This window comes from Scardinius erythrophthalmus, assembly GCF_964197995.2.
Source record: "Scardinius erythrophthalmus genome assembly, chromosome: 10".
Taxonomy (NCBI): domain Eukaryota; kingdom Metazoa; phylum Chordata; class Actinopteri; order Cypriniformes; family Leuciscidae; genus Scardinius; species Scardinius erythrophthalmus.
In genome coordinates this window covers 36,764,327-36,780,761 of record NC_138230.1, presented here as the reverse complement: position 1 = coordinate 36,780,761, position 16,435 = coordinate 36,764,327, and the positions used below count along the sequence as shown (strand labels likewise).

Below are 16,435 nucleotides of genomic sequence, written 5' to 3'. Positions count from 1 at the left end.
CGATACATTAATTTTCTTGCATGAGCAAAAGTGATTTCCCTCTGGTGCTCGGCCGGTTAAGGGAAATTATGCTGCCGTTGGGATGTTGGTTTTATTTCACTGAATCAATAGCTGCGTTTTTACTTATCGGAGCTCTGCGCCGCCAGCTGAGGTGTTTCAACATTTCGGTACGCTGAAGAGCTGACCATGGAAATGATTTCCATGGGTATGTTTTATATAAAGCAGCTCTGTGTCAACAGCTCCTGACCTCAAAGAGCCTATGTGTGGGTTTCTATGCAGTCCTTTCATACCGTTAAGAATCCAAGTGGACACGCACATGCACACAAGTACACACTGTTTCACATTCTTGCCGTGGATTCCCGTTAGCCGCTGACCAAGCAATGATTATTCAAAAGACTTAAGCATGACGGCACTCTTGAGGATACAGAGTGAGTACTCTTACATCATGGGGCATGAATGCAGCCGGTTGAAAAGTTAGTGGTGTAGTGGCTCCCTCTACTGGTCATGTGCCATAGTAACACTCTGAGGTTGTTGATAAGCGCTAAAAGATTCAGAAAGTAACTTTATGCTCTGTAAAATGTTTTGCATTTAAAACGAGTAGTACCACTGTTTTGATTGCCAGAGGAATATAAATTCAGAAATTGTTTTGGACGTCTTTATGCTTGTGCTATTAGTGATGTGATATCAAACTATTATATTTGTCAGACACAAATATAGGCAGTTGATTATTATTATTATACCAGTTGATTATTATTCCCAGCTAAGTGTACATATGTATTTTAGCCCTTGGATTGGCCAATGAAACAAACTGCATTAAAAAAAGGTTTTAAAAGTCGAAAGCATTGATTTATTTTTGGTCACAATTGTAACCCGTAGGAAAGTACATAATCATAATTGGCACAGTTGCTCAATAAAATCCAAAAGAAAGTTGAAAACAAAGTTTGTAGCTTCACATTTAGAGAAGCCAAGTCTAATTAAAAAGAAATGTATTTTTTATTGTATTTATTGCATTAATATTTATTACTTTTAAGGTATTCATGGTTTGTATGGTATACATACATACATACATACATACATACATACATACATACATACATACATACATACATACATACATACATACATACATACATACATGGTATGTGTGTGTGTGTGTGTGTGTGTGTGTGTGTGTGTGTATGTATGCATGTGTGAATATATGTGTGTGTATGCATATATTACTTTTTTTTTTGTTTAAACAATTCCAGTTGTTTGGAAAAAAGAGATGATAAACCATGAATAAATTTGAAATCAAGCAATAAATTTATTTTTTATTTTAGTTTGCTTCACTTATTGTAACAGTACATTAAAATCTGTTATTTTATAAGCATTTACAAATGAGGCTATGTGTTTTCCCATAGTTGTGACCACTAACATAAATGTAATATATGAAACTAATTATAGCCCCTTTAAACATTATATCCACCAAATGTGATAATTATATCAGTTTTGTATTTTGGAGCTTTGACACCGACGTTATCTTCCAAGGGGGCAAACGGTCCACGTGAACGTATTTTCAAGACTGCCTGCACTTATATTTATAGTTGACAACTTTGCGTGAAATACATCAACAACCCTTTTTTCAGACCCTTCCATCTGTAAACACCGAATCCAGTCACAAATGTAACATGTGAAATTAAATGCGTTTTAAAAGTACAGTGCAAGTCATTCGGTAAGAAATGACACGGCAAAAAGGCACCATGCCTCATCTTTAATGATCATTCACGATGAGTAATATCTGTGGATTACAGCCCTGCTGACAGGACCATGAGAGGAAACAAGAGCCACCTTTGAGTCATAAATAAATGCAATATAATGCATGATGATTTGTAATGGATACTTTTGGTAGTCCTTCACACTTGCTCATAACCACCACAGGGAGTTAAGCACACGTCGTGCGTTAAATGCGTGTGTAGGCAGTATGCTTCTCCCACAGTTCTGCTTTGCATGCTTTGTGTCTCTCAGAAAGGTTTTTTAAATGTTCAGCTATTTTTTTTTCTCTCAACTCATGCTGCTCTGGATGTTTAAGATATACTGTACTTTGTTTAAAACCTGTTGTAACCACAACAATGGGTTTTCCACATATTTTCCTAATGTAAATGTCATAATGGGTTCATAAAGGAATATTTGGACCCTGACTATGTGTTTCTTTCCCTGACGTAAAAGTTTTTAAATCTTTTCAGACGCTATCAGAAACTACAGAAGATAATGAAGCCCTGGTAAGCCCCTCCCCTCGAGCTGGATAACCCCCCTGTCACTTACCCTCTAATCTCCGGGCCGAGTCTCTGCATGATCGGGCTCTGGCCTCAGTGCTCAAAACCAATCAAAGCGATGGGAACACTTGGCAACTGCTGCAGTCACTACCATTTTTCTGATGGTTTTATGATTTTGTTTGGATGATTTTTCCATGTAACCAAATCAGCTGTCTTTCTTTCTTTTGCATGTGGTATTGGGCAACATTGGTGCTTTAGGGGAAGCTCTGCACTAATCACTTTTGGGAAACATTTTCAAGGATTTTTTTTTTTTTTTTTTTTTTCCCACTCATCGACAACAAACTGCGCTCACATTTCCATATAATTGTAACATCAACTATTCCTCTTAAACTTAACCAAAACACTGCTTGTTTTTTCAAAATCCTTTTGCCCAGGATTGCTCTAAAATTAATGGTTGTCAAGAAACTACTTTACTCAACACTAAATATCCCCTTATGATATTTGATCATCTCTCAGTGGCACTGTGGACATTATTATTATTATTATTATTATTATTATTATTATTTTGGTAGGGTTTTGCCCAATTCCAGCTGCAAATACTTCCTGCTCCCATTGATACATTTATGATTTGCTGTTCAAACTAATGTATTTTGTTAATTTGAGGTCTAACTTATGCTGTATTAACTCCCTGCTATATAAATACTCAACACCAAGCTAAGTGCAGGCTACTTAAAGGGTTAGTTCACCCAAAAATGCAAATTATCCCATAATTTACTCACCCTCATCCTAGGTGTATATGACTTTCTTCTTTCAACCAAACACAATCAGAGTTATATTAAAAAATATCCTGGCTCTTCCAAGCTTTATAATGGAAGTGAATGGTAACTGAGATTTTGAAGCCCAAAAAAGCACATCCATCCATCATAAAAGTAATCCATACGGCTCCAGTGAGTCAATAAAGGTCTTCTGAAGCGAAGTGATGCGTTTGTGTAAGAAAAATATCCATATTTATAACTTCACTTATTACAACTTCAAAATAACTGGCTTCCGTACGCAAGTCGAGTTCCGGCCGAAGAGTGACCTCTGATCTGACGCGCGATGTATTGACTTTATTACCCCCTGGACCCGAATGGATTATTTTTATGATGGATGGATACGCTTTTTTGGGCTTCAAAAAATCTGAGTTACTATTCACTCCCAAAGAAGAAAGTCATATACACCTAGGATGGCTTGAGGGTGAGCAAATTATGGGATAATTTTCATTTTTGGGTGAACTAACCCTTTAAGTAATTCCTGTTTCATTTCTGCCTTTTATGTTCTGTTATTTAAAAATGTTATTTGTATTTGTTTTTGTAACTTCAGATTTCTTGGCCTGAAGTTTTTTTGATTTTTGTTTTTTGATATTTTTTTTCTCATAAGCTGGCTTTTTTGTAACTTTTTGTTCCACCTGTATTTTCGTTATGAGAAATAATGAAAAGGCATGAACAGAGGTATTTTTGATGATAGGGGGCAGTGTTATCATTTAAAGCTAAAAATCTGTGAAAAAAGCTATGGCACATAGGGTGCTTCTCAAACAGAAGGCATGTTCTTCCTAGTCCAGTCCTTCTGAGGTTCGTAGGTGAAAGTCCTCCTTAGCATTAAAAGTTAGAATAAGACAGTAAGTCTAGTAAGTGCCAATGGCTACATAAATGTTTTCACCCCTGGGGTCACAACAGGAAAATACAAATTATTATAAAATAATTATTTAAATTATATTTTATATTACAAAACTTTATATTACCTTTCTATTAATGCAGTACATGTAATGAAAACCATCTGTGGTCTCCCAGTGGTTCACATTACGCACAATTTAGAATTATAATATAGCATAATTTATGACAAAACGTATGAAAAACAGTGCCTTTATCTCCGAAATATATATTTTTTGTCTTGAGTGAAAGACGAAAAAAAAAAAAAAAGTGAAATTGGACGAGCTCAGTGCCGATTCATTTTCTGCCAGTTCTTCATTGTAAATTGGAATGTGTGCAGAGGATTGTGGACTGAAGGACACAAAGTTTTCACTTGATGCATCCTTAAAAACAGGCCGAATGAAGATCGCTAAACAAAGGTTGCCTTTAAAGGATCCTTTAAATTAAGACGTCCTTTGACGGAGCTTGATGACATGTCAGCCGAGATATGCAAACCTTACTAGGATGCAGCTTTCTGATTGAGAAGCACCCATAATGAGGATTATAATTAGTTTTTAGCTAGACAATAACTGATTTAAAATAGGTCTTTCTTTTTTTTTTTTTACTCTCAACTAAGTAATTAAGTCCCTATCTTATTACTTAAAGGAATATTTGAGGTGTAATACAAATTATGCTATTATCAACATCATCAGTGACATGGTAGTATAACTAGAAGTGAAGTTATTGTTTACTAAAACTACTAAAAAACATTTTTGTTAACCGATAGATAGCTGAAGTCAAATATAATTATAAGATGGAAAAGCTTAAGAATAGTTGCCTTGGAAACTAACTGAAATAAAGTTGAAGTACTAAAATGACTAAAACTGCAATAAAATAAATTAAAGCTATATAGATATATAAACAATGACAAAAAAAAAAAAAGAAATATTAATTAAGAATTAATTTTGTCATTATACAAATACAATAATAGTAAAAATAATAATAAAATAACCTGCTGTTTCACAAAAGTAAGAAAGTAATTCAGGTTTGGAACAAATAATGGCACAATGTTCATCTCTGGTTGAACTATCCCTTTAAGTTGTATTTAACCTACAATATTCCTTTGAAGACTATCATATTCTATTGTGTGTCCGTTCATCATTACTATAATGTCCCAAACAAACTGCTGCATGATACCACTGAACATTTCTGCTAGTGTAACTGCTCCTGCTGCCAAACGCTCTGGCATTGGCTGCTCTCCTGAAGGACAGGGACATCAGCTCGGCTGACTCCATGTCCTCCAGCTTCTTCTCACTCACTCTCGCTCTGTAAGGCTGAAGCTTAGCTGTTCTTTCAGTGCAGGTGAGCGGTAGAGACGTGGCTAGTGGCTGTTGTCTTGTCTTTTATAGCTTTGGTGACCTGCTCTCCTTTACACTGACGGCCTTCGTGGAGCTCATGGACCATGGCATTGTCTCCTGGGACACCTTCTCCGTGGCCTTCATCAAGAAGGTGCGTGGTCTGTGTGGGTCCAACACCCCAATATAGTCAAGGGGACACTATGCTGTCAAAAAATCTCTATCCTTCGGATGAGACGTTAAACGAGGACCTGACTATCTGTGGTCATTAAAAATCCCAGGATGTCCTTTGAAAATACAGTAGGTGTTTAACCCTGGCATCCTAGCCTTATTTGCCCATTGGCCTCTGTCCATTATCATAGCCTCCTACTCATCTCCATATATACTGATTGGCTTCATCACTCTGTCTCTTCTTCACCAATAAGCTGGTGTGTGGTGGGCGTTCTGGCACAAAATGGCTGCCGTCGCATCATCTAAGTGGATGCTGCACATTGGTGGTGTTTGAGGAGATTTCCCCCATTCCATGTAAACCGTGTAATCCATGTAATTTTTTTCCATGTGCCGAGAAAAGTGATATATAAATGTAACAAATTATTATTATTATTATTATTTAAAAGTCACAAGGGTGTATAACTTATGTATTTTATGTCGTTGGATAAAAAGTAAAAACATCTCGAGCTTGTGATCTTAATTTAGGCATTTAACCTGATGGAACCAGAAGTGCAATTAACATAATGCATAAACATAAATTTACATTATAAAATAAATAAAATTCACTAAGTTGTCACTGAGTTGGGGCTTCAGCTGAATATAATGTGTTTGATTGTTAAAAATGTCATAAGACACTAAATCGTACTGTGTTCATGCTCTATTTTGATGGAACTCTAGCTTTTAAACATTTAAAATCTGCATTTCTGTGCATTCAACTCTTTTTAACTTGTCACTTCATCCTTAGATTGCCAGTTATGTGTGTAAATCTGCCATGGACACTGCTGTACTCCAGAGGTCTCTAGCCATCCTGGAATCAATGGTCCTCAACAGTCAAGATCTCTACCAGAAGGTGGCTCAAGAAATCACCATTGGCCAGCTCATCCCTCATCTGCAAGGGTATGCAGGGATAATTTATATCTCTTTGGCATTGTAGTTCTCATATTGTATTCAGTTTATTTAAAGAAAAAGTTAATCCATTTATTCTTACCCATTTGTCATTTATTCTTCTCCATATAATGAAAGCATGACTGTCAGGCTCCAAAAATTACAAAAATGGACCATTATTAGTGCATGCAGCCAAGTTTGAATATGCACATCTGGGCGTAAAGCTTTTGGGGATTTACAAACCCCGTTACTGTATGCTTTTTTTGTAAATGATTATCATTTTTGGTGAACTATACCTTTAATTGTTGCTCTCTTAATTTTTTTTCCCTCTCTTTCTGGCAACAGGACGGATCAGGACATTCAGACTTACACTATCGCAGTGATTAATGCGTTGTTCCTCAAAGCCCCTGAGGAGAAGAGACAGGTACAGCACACACAAACCCATTTTCTGCCTTTTCCATTTGTTTGTTGTTGTATCGACTAAATAATGATAGTTTCTTCGTCAGGCAAGACGTGAGAAAATGTCACCCGAATGTCTTCCATGTTTGTCTAAATTATTGTTCTAACAATCCACAACTTTCAATAGTTTCATACAACATTATTTCATGACAACTCTCGATATTGAATGTTATTGAATATGGCATATATTAATGTATTTGGTCTTGGCGGACTAGATCTGCTATGCTACTGCTTCTGCTAATGATAATTATTATTGCTGCAGCAGAGCATATATGGACTTGCTACAGCTAATAGATACAGAGACACGTTTCTGTGAGCATGTAAGATATGCTGCTGCTGCATAAATAGACCATCCTGTAGTAGAGCTAGGCAGGTGGAGCGGGGGAGGTGGAGCAAACACTGAACCAGACTATTTAAATGTTGAGCAAGCAATCTCATTGGCTGCAACATCAGCAGAGGCCCACCAGCTTGGGCCATGCGGTAATGATGTGAGTGCTTGCAGATTGCATGTAAAGAACCTTTCAGCCTGCACCCTCTAGTGGTTCATGACTGAACTAGATACATTTAGTCCGTCGTTCCGTATCATCTTGGATGGCTCCGCACACTGAAATCTCATTTGTCCAGATTCTTACTCCACATCACTGCATGTTAAACATCAAATAGTGATTGGCTAACATTTGTCACTTCATGCAGCATTTTGGTTTCAGTGTGAACATAAAAATTGCTAGACATTGGAAAATCGGTTTGGACAAAGTGTAAGAGCTTACAAAGTGCTGTTTGTGTAGTCATGCAAGTATGTCACTTAATTTGGCATAATTTAGTTATTTTGTACCTGTTTGAGTGTGAGTGTCCGTTTATGTGTTTGTTTTTCACCTCAGATCATTTCCTTTTCCTTTCCTCCACCCTTATTAAATGCCTGTTCTTCTTAATAGCCAACTGAGTGGAACGAGTGAGACAACAATCCTTAAAGGCGTGGTCACATTTACAAATTTTCTGCGAGTTTTCGTGTGTAAAATCCAGGAATTTCAATAGGAATCCACACGATCATGAATTTTGTGTGAGAGCGAAAGATTTTGCCACACAGATTTTGACACTTGAATGCCACGTTAACTGTCAGAGAGCTGCTTGGTTAGAAAGTGACTTGTGTGTGATCTGTGCTTCATACATTGCTAATGTGAAGCTAATGTGACCGCACCTTAATACTCCACTTTTCTTTTTTGTAATCAGTACTCACAGTGATGCAGTTTTTTAATTTTTTGTAATCAGTACTTAAAGTGATGTAGTTTTTTAATTTGATTAACTGAAGTGAAGGAAAAATATTTTGTGAAAAAATAAAACGTTAATAGTTAAACCTGTTGTAAGCAATGCTAACCACCTTGCTAACTTACCTTAAACTAAGCCACTGAATTAGATCGCCCCTCATTTCTACGACCATACGCCTGCTCTCCTAAGATACGTTGAAGTCCGGACGTTAACAGAACCTGAACGTGCAAAATGATTGACAGACAGTCAGACTTGATTGGCTAACACATGGTGCCTGTTTTCAGAGCCCTGTGCTGTGTGGTTTCTCAGGACACCTATTTTTGTGATATTTGTCAGGCAGTTGGACATTTTATGTGTAGTACTAAAAAAATTGCTTACAGCAGCTTTAAGTAAGTGAGTGACTTAGGAGTCACAGCGGGCTCATGTACCTGCCTCATATCCTAAATGTCAATTTACAGTTTCTCCAGGTCTGTTTTGCTGACCTCTCATTTCTGTGCTACTAACAAAATGCCTCTGCTTTCTCTCTCGCTTCTTTTCTCTTCTCTTTTTCTGTCTCATTCTCTCATTATTTCCTCCCCTTGCTGTGCTCGTAATGGTAGTTTGATGAGGAAAATGTGAACATCCTCGATTGTCCTCTAACAGTAAGTGCTCTCTAGTTAAGGTGAACCCTCTGTAGGTGATTTAACTGATATTTGACTGAGCTGTTTTGTATGTTTTGTAGAGCTATACCTTTTAAAGAGGTTATTGAAGATGTGTGTGTGAATGTGTGAAATTTAAGGTGACTCAATGTTTTGTTTGATTGCAGGAGATGGCTCACATTCTAGCACAGAAGCAACTGCGCTCAATCATCCTCGGTGTAAGTGCACAGTATGCATATTCTGTTTTCCTGTAATTGATGCAAAAAACATACTGGTAAAGTAGTAATTTGTTGTTAGTATTTAGAAGTAGTATAGGTATTAGCAGTAATAATAATAATAATAGTAATAATATATTCTTTAACCCTAATCATAAATGACTGGAAAAGTCACGATACCATCTCCACAGCAGTCAAACGTTCTCCATCTGTCTAACATTCTCTTTCTCTCTCTTTCTCATTTGTCAGAATGTGATCAGGAGTAACAAACCCATAAATGATGAGATGGCACACCAGCTCTATGTGCTACAAGTCTTGACCTTTAACCTTTTGGAGGACCGCATGATGACGAAGATGGACCCTCAAGACCAGGTGAAACTCTATCACTGAACAGTTTTTACAGGTGTAGTCAGACAACGTTCAGCCCTGCTTATTATATAGTTGCTTGCCAAATAAACAAATGGACATTACATATTGATTTGATTTATGAGAGCTGTGCAATAATATGGTTTCATACCTGTGTTTATGAAGGCTCAGAGAGACATCATCTTCGAGCTGCGCAGGATTGCTTTTGACGTTGAGTGCGAGTCCAACAACAGCGGCAGCATTGAGAAGCGCAAGTCCATGTACACGCGAGACTACAAAAAACTGGGCTTTATTGTAAGTTTTCATACATTCCATTGTTGTACTCTTTGCTAGCTCTAAATTGACAGAACTGGAAAAATATCTAAATGTTTTTCATTGTAGTCCTCGCTCATTTAATAAACTCTGTGGTGAAGATACATTTCAGTATGTGGGTGCAAGCAAGAAAGTCTCATTTAGGCGCAATCTCCAAAAATGTAATAAAGCTGCATGAAGAAATTCATGAACAATGACCTGGAATTGTTTATCTGAAGTTGTTTGTCCCCAAATAACATCACTATAATTGCAGTTCAAAGCATTGTCTGAATCCATTGAGGCCCGGCTAAGCTCAGAACATTCAGAGCTCTTTTATAAAATTTGTTTGACACATTTCACTGCAACAAAATATCCAGCGCTCTCTCCTTTGCACATCAAACAGGGCACCTCATCAGACATGCCCAGATGGCAGAGATGCTGCCTGTCAATCTGTCATATTTTGACACTGTATTTTTTTTTTCTCATGTGAGTTTGTCAGCCAGGTTTCAAGCAGCGACATCAAGGACTGGGCAATATGAAAGAAATCTGTATTTATTATTTTGATGGCAAATATTCAGATGATTATTATTTCATGTTTTGCTAATTTTTCCCTCAAACTTTAATGCTGAAAATATAATTTGTGATAAAAAAAAAATCAATTAGTATATTGAATTAATATATCAATTACTTTGCTGTTAGTGAGCTGTGCAGAATGTGTTAAGACAACAGTGTTGCTAATGAGGGTTGTGTTCCAACTCTCTCAGGGCATTGTCACGTTGATGGATGGGAAATTGGTCTCCAGTGCCCTCGCCACAGACGTGTTTTTAAGTACTGTGCGCTGCCAGTGGACTTTGCCTCTGGCTGACTGTGTTCAGAATGGAATATTAGAATCTTGCATTCTCCATACTGTGCATTATATACTGTATGCTATGCACTGTATAACTTAAATAAACTACTGCTCAAAAGTTTAGGGTCGGTAAGATATATATATATATATATATATATATATATATATATATATATATATATATATATATATATATATATATATATATATATATATATATATAATATAATATAATATAATATAACAATATTTTGTAACATTTTATATCTCTACTATTTCAAATAAATGCTGTTCTTTTGAATTTTGAATGATCATGGTTTCCTCAAGCAGTATCTATAAGTATAATAATATTATATAATAATAGGAAATATTTATTGAGCACCAAATCAGCATATTAGAATGATTTCTGAAGGATCATGAGATGCAGAAGACTGGAGTAATAACGCTAAAAATTCAGCTTTAAAGTAGAACACATGTTTTTACTATATTTTTGATTAAATAAATACAGTCTTGGTGAGCAGAAGTGACTTCTTTTAAAATCTGACCCCTTACCGAACTTTTGGCATCCCGCTGTCTCTTAACGCTTCCATTGAATGGAAAAGAGCAGTGTGAACATGGTTCCAAATTGTTCTTTTTGTGTTCCATGGAAAAAAGAAAGTTAGTTTATAACAACATGACATTAAAGACTGTAAATTATAATTTTGGGATTAGCTATTCCTTTTGCTTCATTTAAAGTGCTATTAACTAAATATGATTTAAGAAGAGGGTGCAAAAAAACATTGATGTTACTTGCAGTTCATTTGAAATGTAATATTGCATTGTGGGATACAGAATTTGGTTCTGGTTACATACTGCTTTTTTATTCCAATTGGCATTTTTGCACAGTACACATACTCCAAACTGCAAATCTACAAAGTTAGAATGCCCTTCCTTCTGTCTCTGTTTTCTCTGTCTGTGAGTAATCAACCATGTTTTTACTCTGTGGTTCCTCTATTCAGCGCCACAGACTCACCAGGGTCCATCCAAAAGCAAACACAGCATAATTGGCAAACCCTAAATCCAGTCAGGCAGCCACAGAGCCCTCATCCTCAAAGCCAGCCATCTCACATTTTCTGAAAAGCGCAGATTATTTTGAAGTAGACGGTCGAGCAGAGGGAGCCGATATCGCAGTCGTAGCATTTGCAGAGAGCTTGCTGGGCCTTTGTCATCCACCGGGGATATACAGGCCTGTTTCTGAATCACAGACTGGAACCAATGTAACACTTCTCTTATCTCGACTCAACTACTCAAAATGCAATACGAGACTCTGCGTGATTACGATGCGAGTCATGGAGTCAAGACTAGTGTGTGTGTGTGTGTGTGTGTGTGTGTGTCCTCTCGATCATGCTTGTGTTTGTGTGTGTTTGTGTAGAATCATGTGAATCCTGCGGTGGACTTCACTCAGATTCCTCCTGGGATGCTGGCTCTGGATAACATGCTCTATTTCGCCAGGCATCATCAGGATGCTTATATCAGGGTAAGACATGCTCACTTTACATAGATGCGGAAACAATTTATTTCAAATCTGTTTTATTTATAAACTGACTAGTGCTCAATTATCACCTCTAAAGCAAAGTGTTACCTCACCAATGCTGACCTGAGTCATGCATTTACATTAAGATTTTACAAATTTAAGACCAATTAAAATGATTATTAAGCTTTTTGTTATACCAATTAAGACATTTAAGACTTTTTATGACCTTAAATATCATAAATTTGTTTTTTTAAGGACTAGAATTCTAGTTTTTTTTTAATTCGCACGTGCTCTTAAATGCATTTTACAGTTTGCACCCATATTTTTAGTAGCAACTGATTGACTTGCACTTTCGAGCCCTGTCTCCCCTAAAATCCATCATCCACCCCTTTATTCATACTCATAGACTCAGTAAGGAAAGTGAATTGGGATAGAATGAGGACATTCCTTGTCTCCTCACATTACTCTTTAACTGTGTTATTCCACTTCACTGCCCTCTGCAACGGCGTGCTGTGATTCTGCAGCTCATCGCTTGCGATACCCTAGAAAACCCTAAAATACACTCACTACTCCGTATACACCCCAGTGCCCAAACACTTAGCAGTATAAAGACCATTTTTGTGGGCCCCCCTCATCGGGGACTGACAACAATTCCTCCCACACTGAAATACAGCTTCAAAACTTGCTTGGTGTTATTTTTGTTATTTCTAGCAATAAACGGTAAATAAACATCCAAAAATTAAAATCATGTACAGTGTTGTTCTGAACCTGTATGACTTTCTTGCTTCTGTCAAACAAAACAAGTTGTTTTCAAGAATTGTTTTGTCCATACTTTGTCAGTGTGGTCCAAAACAACATAAAGAAAAATTAAGACTTTTTTGGGGGGTGAATTATCCATTTAAATAGTCAAAATGTATAAATAAAATGAAATAAAATAAAAATACCCGTCAGAATGAGTAACAAGATTGTGTCTGGGGTTGCAAATTTAGCCTAAACTGTTAGCCTACTCTAACCTATTACATATTTCTGTTGGTTTGTAGTTGTGGATGGATTAATGGATAAATGTGAATTTGCCATAAATTAAATATTAGTTTGATCATTTTTCTTATATTAACTCTTTCCCCGCCAGCGTTTCTTGAAGTTGCCAGCCAGCGCCAGCATTTTAGAAAATTTTCACAAAACTTTCATTGCCCCCAGAATATTTAGTGGTATGAATATCTGAACATGCAATATATTAAAAGAAAGAAAAGAATATTTGCTTTAGAAAAATATACATGCATTCTTTTTTTTATCAACAATTGAATGTGGGTAATTTTTATTGAGAGAAAAAAGCAACATTTTGTACAAAAAGCTGAGAAAATCGCATTTTTGTCAAAGACTACGTCCAGATCGGATTCAGAAAGATGATCAAAACATAGGCTGAGTAGATCGAGTCCATAAGTCCATCAACACCCCCAAAAAACAGTAGCTGAAAAGTACCCAGTTGACTTACTATTTTCAGCGTTTTCCTGACGTGCACAGCTGATGGACACTTTACTATCCCATGAGGCCACAGGAGAGGATTTGTGAATGGCAGTGAAGCGACGCAACTGACGCCGTAGGTCATGTGACAGCGATAATGGCGGATTTAATACGTCTGAATTTCATTAATAATACCCATATTTTATAGTATATAGAAAGTACTTTTTTAACTGTCTCAAAGTAAGTTCATATTCAAGTGTAGTACCTACTCAAGACGGTATCCAATTTCAGACGCTGCTATGGATTGCCAGAAAATTCTATCAATGGCGGGGAAGCATTGCGTCATAAATAAAGGAAAAATCCGTCAATGGCGGGGATAGAGTTAACTTGTTGTATAAATGCACACGTTTTTTTTCATGGGTGTCACAATTTTAATAAATATAACATATTTTTTGAAATTGGGGAAATCATTGGTAACCAGGTTGCACACAAAAATGAAAAGTAATTTATGCAGTTCAGTAGTTTTTTTGCATTTAAAGCATTTTGCTTTAACAAATTAAAAGACAAAATTGACATTTCTGCCCTTTAATTCTTTGTGTATGTTACAGATTGTACTGGAAAACAGCAGTCGTGAGGATAAACACGAGTGTCCATTTGGTCGCAGTAGCATTGAACTGACGAAGATGCTGTGTGAGATTCTCAAAGTCGGAGAACTTCGTAAGTGTCTTCTTATTTACCATTGACATGTGCCAAATGTCTTTCAGTTTCTTTATTGAAACAATTGTTTTTGTCATTGTTTTGTCTTTGTCTTTATTCCACACGTTGAGACTGAACATTTACAAGCAGCGAAGATAAAAGGCAACATTAGACTTTATAATTGTAGAGGAGCTCATTAATTAATGAAGTAAAGAGCCTAATGTTTGCCCTCTTCCAGTGTCTGAGCTTTTAAGACTTGCTTTTATGTCTCAAGTTGAGGCTGCAACAACCGACGATGTCTGACCTTAGCTAATGCATGAGGATTGAGTCTAGTATGACTCAAACTCAAAGCAGGACACTCTGTTGCACATGAGGGCGAGAGAGAGAGAGAGAGACAGAGAGAGAGAGAGAGACAGACAGAGAGAGAGACAGAGAGGGACAGACAGAGAGAGAGAGAGATAATATATGGAGGTGAGCATTCTGCTTATCGATTCATGTGTGCGCATTTTGGTGTGGTTTTAAACCATTCAAGCGCAAGAAGAAACGTAAGAGAAGACAATTTGTGACTCTAATGGAAAATAAACCCATAAATCCACTCACTGTAAATACATTTATTTTCTAGTGATATTTTATTAGTGATATTGAGTTTCTGCCCCCACATCCGTAAATTCTACCTCAGGGCCGGTATAAGACAAAGAGTCTCCTTTTTATCCTTCTCTGGAGTGGTTGAGAAATCACAAAGAATTGTAAATCCGTTGCTATATTCAGTCACGCACCATTTAATGTGGCACAGTTGGAGTGATCCATCACATTTATTAAGCACAATATTGAGAGGGTAATGAGCAGCCAGCAAAGCATTTTATTGTTTAAAAACTCCATTTGGTATTCTGATTCAAATTAGCAGAAAAGAGCACAACCTCACTGAGAGCTTTTGGGCGTTATTGAACGGTAAGTATATTCTCAGTGGAGATTGCTCCACCATCCTGTCATCGGAAACTTAATTAACTGAACTTGCTGAGAAAGCTTAATGTAACTCCTCATTTAAAAAAGTAATGCGTGCCTTTTAAAGCAAGGGCTGTGGGAGGACACTGCTGTTTTAACTAGGAGAAGAACACTTTCACATACACTTTAAGTAAGTTTCCATTTGGCAGATACTTTTGTTCAAAGTAATTTATGATGCATTTACAGACTCAGGGTAGATGCTTTGTATGAGTTGACGTGGCAGTGAAAGATGTAAAATTGCTTGTTTTGATTTTTGTGAATGTTAAAGGGGCGCATATCTTTAACCACAATGCCATACTACTCACTATACTTTTCTCATTTGAAGTTTTATACAAATAGCAGATACTTATTTTGATGCATATGACTCACTTTGATGTCCTATCTTCAGCAGTGATGGGCCAGTTTGTGCACTCATCAATCCAGAAAAAGCCATGTCACACCTTTGAAAGCTTTGGAGACCCCATTGGTGTTGCAGATGATTGCTCATTTTATGTTAATGATAGTTTCCCGACACTTGTTTTAGCTTTTAGGCTATCATATCCCTTCAATTATGCTGAACAGTACACTGTTGTGGGCAAACAATTCTTCCTGAACCATCTCTCAATACCCTGTCAATTTGACCCTACCCATGATAGATTTTTTTAAATGGCATTTCCCACATCACATTTAAATATGTTTTATCTAGCTGTGGTATAAGAGTTTCTGTTCGACCAGCACTTCCTTCAGCAGTCATGAATTATTTATCAGGAATCCAGGTGTCCCTGCTTCACCTCCTCTCAGAGAAGTGTTGAAAGTTTTATAGCTGTCCATGTTTTTCCTGCAAAAGCTTTAATGGAATCTGCGGTGGTCAGACGGCATGCAATGGCTTCCAATTTCAGCCTTTAAAAAGGCGTATCTAATATTTATGAGGAGAATCAAAATGGCTACTGGCAGAAATGTCCTTGCTTATGGATTTATGGTGTTATTGTACTTTTACTGGGGGAAGAGAGTTTCCATCTTATGACTGAACTAACATGCTAATGATGGCTCAGAACTGTGAATAATTTGGCCTATTATAGAGTTGAACTATAGGAACTATATTGAAAACTATATAGTAAATATATGCAAACCAGCACATTCATCATCTTTGTCAATGAAGATCTTATAAAAATCAATTTTACAATTACAGTAAACCATAAACATAGCAAAAATGTCTGGTGAATGCTGTTTTAACATCTCACCGGGGTTGTTTTAGCGATATTGATGTTGAGCAAATGCCCTAAAAATTAAATTTTACATTTATCTAAAGCCAACGTGAGTTGAATTTGAAATGTAA

At 36.7% G+C, this 16,435-nt stretch overlaps 1 protein-coding gene across 4 annotated transcripts in view; it reads left to right on the top strand.

Annotated features, from left to right (window-relative positions):
• The window catches only part of elmo1 (engulfment and cell motility 1 (ced-12 homolog, C. elegans)), an 87,196-nt gene that overhangs the window by 41,413 nt on the left and 29,348 nt on the right, over positions 1–16,435 (top strand). For 2 of the 4 annotated variants that reach the window (XM_081376962.1, XM_081376963.1), the window contains exons 7-15: positions 2,223–2,258; positions 5,329–5,428; positions 6,230–6,381; positions 6,715–6,793; positions 8,897–8,947; positions 9,194–9,316; positions 9,476–9,604; positions 11,860–11,964; positions 14,031–14,139. In XM_081376962.1, coding sequence (XP_081233088.1) covers positions 2,223–2,258; positions 5,329–5,428; positions 6,230–6,381; positions 6,715–6,793; positions 8,897–8,947; positions 9,194–9,316; positions 9,476–9,604; positions 11,860–11,964; positions 14,031–14,139 — 884 coding nt within the window. The remainder of the gene's footprint in view (positions 1–2,222; positions 2,259–5,328; positions 5,429–6,229; positions 6,382–6,714; positions 6,794–8,896; positions 8,948–9,193; positions 9,317–9,475; positions 9,605–11,859; positions 11,965–14,030; positions 14,140–16,435) is intronic. The other 2 variants (XM_081376964.1, XM_081376965.1) reach the window with 1 other exon arrangement.